General features: G+C 45.5%; 1 protein-coding gene across 1 annotated transcript in view; it reads right to left on the bottom strand.

Annotated features, from left to right (window-relative positions):
- Positions 1-7,500, bottom strand: part of LOC109885544 (sodium/hydrogen exchanger 9B2) — a 55,403-nt gene that overhangs the window by 36,942 nt on the left and 10,961 nt on the right. The window contains exon 5 of the mRNA XM_031832682.1: positions 3,074-3,201. Coding sequence (XP_031688542.1) covers positions 3,074-3,201 — 128 coding nt within the window. The remainder of the gene's footprint in view (positions 1-3,073; positions 3,202-7,500) is intronic.

The following is a 7,500-nucleotide window of genomic DNA, read 5'->3' on the forward strand; positions in this document are numbered from 1 at the left end:
AAGAACAAACACCATTGTAAATACAACCCATATTTATGCTTATTTATTTTCCCTTGTGTACTTTAACCATTTGTACATTGTTACAACACTGTATATATATATATATATGTAAAAGTATTTAGTCAGCCACCAATTGTGCAAGTTCTCCCACTTAAAAAGATGAGAGAGGCCTGTCCTGACTTCCTAGTTAATTACAGTTACATGATTAATCAGTTTAATTGCGTAATACTAATTACAGAGAGTTATTTGATAAAAACGAATTATTCAGTTAATGATAGTAAAGACACGACACTGCTATCACTGACCTCAACCCAGAGTCTCTCAGAGCGTTCACAGTCAGCCCACTGACACCCCTATCAGACCACAGCAAAATCACAATCGACTTGAACAGAGCAGAACTCAGTCATGAGGCATCAAAGGAATGGAATAATATTAAGAAATGCTATAGATGGAAGGAAAGTAGTGTGGAAACCTACCAAAACACTATTAGGCAACAAATTCAATACCTTTTAGGCAACTTCCCGGACAAAATGTTAAGATGTAAACTTGGCAGTAGATCAGCTATCAAACCTAAACAGGATATTTGACCTCTCAGCTTCCCTATCAGACCTAAACAGGATATTTGACCTCTCAGCTTCCCTATCAAACCTAAACAGGATATTTGACCTCTCAGCTTCCCTATCAGACCTAAACAGGATATTTGACCTCTCAGCTTCCCTATCAAACCTAAACAGGATATTTGACCTCTCAGCTTCCCTATCAAACCTAAACAGGATATTTGACCTCTCAGCTTCCCTATCAAACCTAAACAGGATATTTGACCTCTCAGCTTCCCTATCAAACCTAAACAGGATATTTGACCTCTCAGCTTCCCTATCAAACCTAAACAGGATATTTGACCTCTCAGCTTCCCTATCAAACCTAAACAGGATATTTGACCTCTCAGCTTCCCTATCAGACCTAAACAGGATATTTGACCTCTCAGCTTCCCTATCAAACCTAAACAGGATATTTGACCTCTCAGCTTCCCTATCAGACCTAAACAGGATATTTGACCTCTCAGCTTCCCTATCAAACCTAAACAGGATATTTGACCTCTCAGCTTCCCTATCAAACCTAAACAGGATATTTGACCTCTCAGCTTCCCTATCAAACCTAAACAGGATATTTGACCTCTCAGCTTCCCTATCAAACCTAAACAGGATATTTGACCTCTCAGCTTCCCTATCAAACCTAAACAGGATATTTGACCTCTCAGCTTCCCTATCAAACCTAAACAGGATATTTGACCTCTCAGCTTCCCTATCAAACCTAAACAGGATATTTGACCTCTGAGCTTCCCTATCAAACCTAAACAGGATATTTGACCTCTCAGCTTCCCTATCAAACCTAAACAGGATATTTGACCTCTCAGCTTCCCTATCAAACCTAAACAGGATATTTGACCTCTCAGCTTCCCTATCAAACCTAAACAGGATATTTGACCTCTCAGCTTCCCTATCAAACCTAAACAGGATATTTGACCTCTCAGCTTCCCTATCAGACCTAAACAGGATATTTGACCTCTCAGCTTCCCTATCAAACCTAAACAGGATATTTGACCTCTCAGCTTCCCTATCAGACCTAAACAGGATATTTGACCTCTCAGCTTCCCTATCAACCTAAACAGGATATTTGACCTCTCAGCTTCCCTATCAAACCTAAACAGGATATTTGACCTCTCAGCTTCCCTATCAAACCTAAACAGGATATTTGACCTCTCAGCTTCCCTATCAAACCTAAACAGGATATTTGACCTCTCAGCTTCCCTATCAAACCTAAACAGGATATTTGACCTCTCAGCTTCCCTATCAAACCTAAACAGGATATTTGACCTCTCAGCTTCCCTATCAAACCTAAACAGGATATTTGACCTCTCAGCTTCCCTATCAAACCTAAACAGGATATTTGACCTCTCAGCTTCCCTATCAAACCTAAACAGGATATTTGACCTCTCAGCTTCCCTATCAAACCTAAACAGGATATTTGACCTCTCAGCTTCCCTATCAAACCTAAACAGGATATTTGACCTCTCAGCTTCCCTATCAAACCTAAACAGGATATTTGACCTCTCAGCTTCCCTATCAAACCTAAACAGGATATTTGACCTCTCAGCTTCCCTATCAAACCTAAACAGGATATTTGACCTCTCAGCTTCCCTATCAAACCTAAACAGGATATTTGACCTCTCAGCTTCCCTATCAAACCTAAACAGGATATTTGACCTCTCAGCTTCCCTATCAAACCTAAACAGGATATTTGACCTCTCAGCTTCCCTATCAAACCTAAACAGGATATTTGACCTCTCAGCTTCCCTATCAAATCTAAAAAATGTCAAGCAGACAACCTAAGAAAATGAACAACAATGACAAATGGTTTGATGAAGAATGCAAAATCCTAAGAAAGAAATTGAGAAACATGTTCAACCAAAAACATAGAGACTCAGGAAACCTGAGACTACGCCTTCACTATGGTGAATCACTAAAACAATACAGAAATACACTACGGAAAAAGAAGGAACAGCACGTCAGAAATCAGCTCAATATAACTGAAGAATCCATAGAATCAAACCACCTCTGGGAAAATTTGGACTCACTAAACAAATATCAACATGAAGAGTTATCTTTCCGAAACAGGGATAAATGTATAAACCACTTCTCCAATCTTTTTGTCTCTATAACAAAGAACAAACAGCAAAAACATATACATGATCAAATACAAATCTTAGAATCAACTATTAAAGACGACCAGAACCCACTGGATTCACCAATTACCTTGAATGAATTATAAACCCTCCAACCCAAAAAGGTAGCACTGTGTTGAGGTGTGAGTTTACCCCAATATGAATCCCCAGACCCAGGGCAAGTCCATCAGGAAGTGAGACATCACAGCTAATGTTGTCTAGAGGTAGCACTGTGTTGAGGTGTGAGTTTACCCCAGTATGAATCCCCAGACCCAGGGCAAGCCCATCAGGAAGTGAGACATCACAGCTAATGTTGTCTAGAGGTAACACTGTGTTGAGGTGTGTGTTTACCCCAGTACGAATCCCCAGACCCAGGGCAAGCCCATCAGGAAGTGAGACATCACAGCTACTGTTAATGCCTCCACTGTACACGGTCCTACTGCCAGTCGCACACACACCGCCTTGAGTCTGCTGAGAGCCTGTTGAACACATACACCTTCAGCTGTAAAAACCCATCGAGAAAACTGTCTATCTATCTATCTATCTATCTATCTATCTATCTATCTATCTATCTATCTATCTATCTATCTATCTATCTATCTATCTATCTATCTATCTATCTATCTATCTATCTATCTATCTATCTATCTATCTATCTATCTATCTATCTATCTATCTATCTATCTATCTATCTATCTATCTATCTATCTATCTATCTATCTATCTATCTATCTATCTATCTATCTAATCTATCTATCTATCTATCTATCTATCTATCTATCTATCTATCTATACTGTCTCTCTCTCTCTCTCTCTCTGTTGCTTATGTGTCACAGATGAATAAAGTGGTGGTGGTTTTTCCTAAAGAAGAGTGTCTTGTTGATCGTATGGTTGAGCATGGCGTACTCCTTAAAGAAGAGTGTCTTGTTGATCGTATGGTTGAGCATGGTGTACTTCTTAAAGAAGAGTGTCTTGTTGTTCGTATGGTTGAGCATGGTGTACTTCTTAATGTTTATTCAAGTTAGGCGGCTTTTTTCTCCGTAAACAAGGGTAACGATTTCTAATGTACCTCAGTTTATTCCCAATGAGCTATTGGAACAGTTTGGGAAATTTGCACGAAACAGGTTCTGTCATTTCAAACACTCAGCTTTGAAACAGGTTCTGTCATTTCAAACACTCGGCTTTGAAACACGTTCTGTCATTTCAAACACTCGGCTTTGAAACACGTTCTGTCATTTCAAACACTCGGCTTTGAAATAGGTTATGTCGTTTCGGCGACAGGTGTTTCTGTTTTTGGACTCACCGGAGCAGACTTTGGAGTTATCGTTTAAAATCTAGTATGACAATACACTGTATATGGTTTATCCTAGTACGGGTAGACAACGGTTTTTTGAGTGTGGGGATGTTGGCCATAAGCGACATTCTTACCCGAAAAGGGAGAAGGCAGAGGGAGGGACGCAGGTGGTCCTGAGAAAAATATTGTTGTAGAAGGTAAGGATGTATCTTAAAGGGCCAGTTCCTCAGACTGGTGAGGAGGTGCCCAGTACGAGTGCTGGGGTACAGGAGGGGGTTCAGGTGGGGCTAGTCTCTCAGGTAGTGGAGGAGATGCCCACTACGAGTAATGAGGTTCAGGTGGGGCTAGTCTCTCAGGTAGTGGAGGAGATGCCCCCTATGAGTAATGAGGTTCAGGTGGGGCTAGTCTCTCAGGTAGTGGAGGAGATGCCCACTATAAGTAATGGGGTACAGGAGGGGGTTCAGGTGGGGCTAGTCTCTCAGGTAGTGGAGGAGATGCCCACTATGAGTAATGAGGTTCAGGTGGGGCTACTCTCTCATTTAGTGGAGGAGATGCCCAGTACGAGTAATGGGGTACAGGAGGGGGTTCAGGTGGAGCTAGGCTCCCAGGTAGTGGAGGAGATGCCCAAAACGAGTAATGGGGTACAGGAGGGGGTTCAGGTGGAGCTAGGCTCCCAGGTAGTGGAGGAGATGCCCACTATGAGTAATGAGGTTCAGGTGGGGCTAGTCTCTCAGGTAGTGGAGGAGATGCCCAGTATGAGTAATGAGGTTCAGGTGGGGCTAGTCTCCCAGGTAGTGGAGGAGATGCCCAGTACGAGTAATGAGGTTCAGGTGGGGCTAGTCTCCCAGGTAGTGGAGGAGATGCCCAGTACGAGTAATGAGGTTCAGGTGGGCTAGTCTCCCAGGTAGTGGAGGAGATGCCCACTATGAGTAATGAGGTTCAGGTGGGGCTAGTCTCTCAGGTAGTGGAGGAGATGCCCACTATGAGTAATGAGGTTCAGGTGGGGCTAGTCTCTCAGGTAGTGGAGGAGATGCCCACTATGAGTAATGAGGTTCAGGTGGGGCTAGTCTCCCAGGTAGTGGAGCAGGTCAGCTTCAGACGGGGTCTGCTCCACAGTTACCAGGGGGACTTCAGACTGGGTCTGCTCCACGGTTACCAGGGGGGCTTAAGACGGGGTCCGCTCCACGGTTACCAGGGGGGATTCAGACGGGGTCCGCTCCACGGTTACCAGGGGGGCTTCAGACTGGGTCCGCCCCACAGTTACTAGGGGGGGTTCAGTGGGGCAGAGATGAGATGATTCAGTGAGAGAGGCAGAGACTTTGGGGGGTTTTCTAGGCTCTGATGTCTTTCAGAAAAATAACTGGGAGGGTGTAGTGGGGAAAGTGTCAAGACTGTCAAGATGGAAATGGGTGCTACTCCAGCTGTCTTATAGGGGAAGGGTACTGGTAGCTAATAATCTTGCTGCCTCTACCCTGTGGCACAGACTAATGATTTTCCAGCCGGGGGTCTGATACAAGAGCTTTGCTTCAGAGGACCCTTGTCAATTTCTTCTGGTCTGGACAACACTGGATTAAAGCTGCAGCCCTGTACCTGCCACTGCACGAGGTGGGAAAGGCCTGGTGGACATTTCCTCTAGAATCATGGCTTTCCGGCTTCAAGCAGCCCAGTGACTGTTGTACTGTGTTGGTTCCAGCAGCCCAGAGACTGTTGTGCAGTGAAGGTTCTAGCAGTCCAGAGACTGTTGTACTGTGATGGTTCTAGCAGTCCAGAGACTGTTGTACTGTGATGGTTCTAGCAGCCCAGAGACTGTTGTACAGGGACGGTTCTAGCAGCCCAGAGACTGTTGTACTGCGACGGTTCTAGCAGCCCAGAGACTGTTGTACAGTGACGGTTCTAGCTGGGTTGACAACAGCCTACACACTGATGAGGAGAGCGGGCTCTTTGGGCTTAGACAAGCACCCTTTCCTCTTAAAGCTATAGAGGAGGGTGATTTGTCTGGCCTGTCTCTATTCTATAAGTCTGTTATACAGGCTTGGAGAGGTACATCTTAAAGCTGGAGGAGGGTGATTTGTCTGGCCTGTCTCCATTCTATAAGTCTGTTATACAGGCTTGGAGAGGTTCATCTTAAAGCTGGAGGAGGGTGATTTGTCTGGCCTGTCTCCATTCTATAAGTCTGTTATACAGGCTTGGAGAGGTTCATCTTAAAGCTGGAGGAGGGTGATTTGTCTGGCCTGTCTCCATTCTATAAGTCTGTTATACAGGCTTGGAGAGGTTCATCTTAAAGCTGGAGGAGGGTGATTTGTCTGGCCTGTCTCCATTCTATAAGTCTGTTATACAGGCTTGGAGAGGTTCATCTTAAAGCTGGAGGAGGGTGATTTGTCTGGCCTGTCTCCATTCTATAAGTCTGTTATACAGGCTTGGAGAGTTTTCAACATGTCCAGTAAGGCCGGTACGCCACCAGAGATGTGGCTTTTTGAAGAGCCTCTTTCTTACAACACTGCCATCTAGTCCTGTGCTCTGGGTTCAGCCTGTTTGGTGTGGGGTGTACTAAGCTGGGTCATCTTATGTGGAGCAGGAGCAGATCGCTGGAGGAGCTGGAGAAAGAGTGGGGATCCGGTCTTCTCGCCTACTGAGGAAGGTCGTCGCTGAGGTCTGTGACTCCTTGCCAGTGCTTCATCTGCAGTATGTGACTGACACTTCCAATTCTGCTCGGTGGAAGGAGGGTCTGGATTATGTGCTACCTGCACTGATTGTTAGTGCTGCGGTGGGGGCATTTGAAGAGGACGTGGGGATTCTGCTTTCCTTCGATACCCCGGAGCTGGGGGAGTTCAAGGAGGGGGGGTTCAAGGAGCTGGGGGAGTTCAAGGAGCTGGGGGAGTTCAAGGAGGTGGGGGGGTTCAAGGAGCTGGGGGAGTTCAAGGAGCTGGGAAAGAAGGCCATTTACAACATTTGTGTAAAAGTGTCCCATGCCTCTTCCCTGGAAGGGGTAAAATCGACGAGGTGGGCGGGTGTGTTTGGTCCAGGTGCCCCCCCATAAGGCTGTTAGCGATCATTATACAAACTGCCTATTGATAAGAGGACAGCTGACCTCCAATGGAGGATAATACATGGAGCCATAGCCACCAATATGCATCTGGTACACCTGGACCCTACTGTTGGGGAGGGTGTCCCTTCTGCATCTCCTACACCTGGATCCTACAGTTGGGGAGGGTGTCCCTTCTGCATCTGGTACACCTGGACCCTACTGTTGGGGAGGGGTGTCCATTCTGCATCTGCTACACCTGGATCCTACTGTTGGGGAGGGGTGTCCATTCTGCATCTCCTACACCTGGATCCTACTGTTGGGGAGGGGTGTCCATTCTGCATCTGGTACACCTGGATCCTACTGTTGGGGAGGAGTGTCCATTCTGCATCTGCTACACCTGGACCCTACTGTTGGGGAGAGGTGTCCATTCTGCATCTGGTACACCTGGATCCTACTGTT

This window comes from Oncorhynchus kisutch, linkage group LG9 (genome assembly GCF_002021735.2).
Source record: "Oncorhynchus kisutch isolate 150728-3 linkage group LG9, Okis_V2, whole genome shotgun sequence".
In the NCBI taxonomy this organism is placed as follows: Eukaryota; Metazoa; Chordata; class Actinopteri; order Salmoniformes; family Salmonidae; genus Oncorhynchus; species Oncorhynchus kisutch.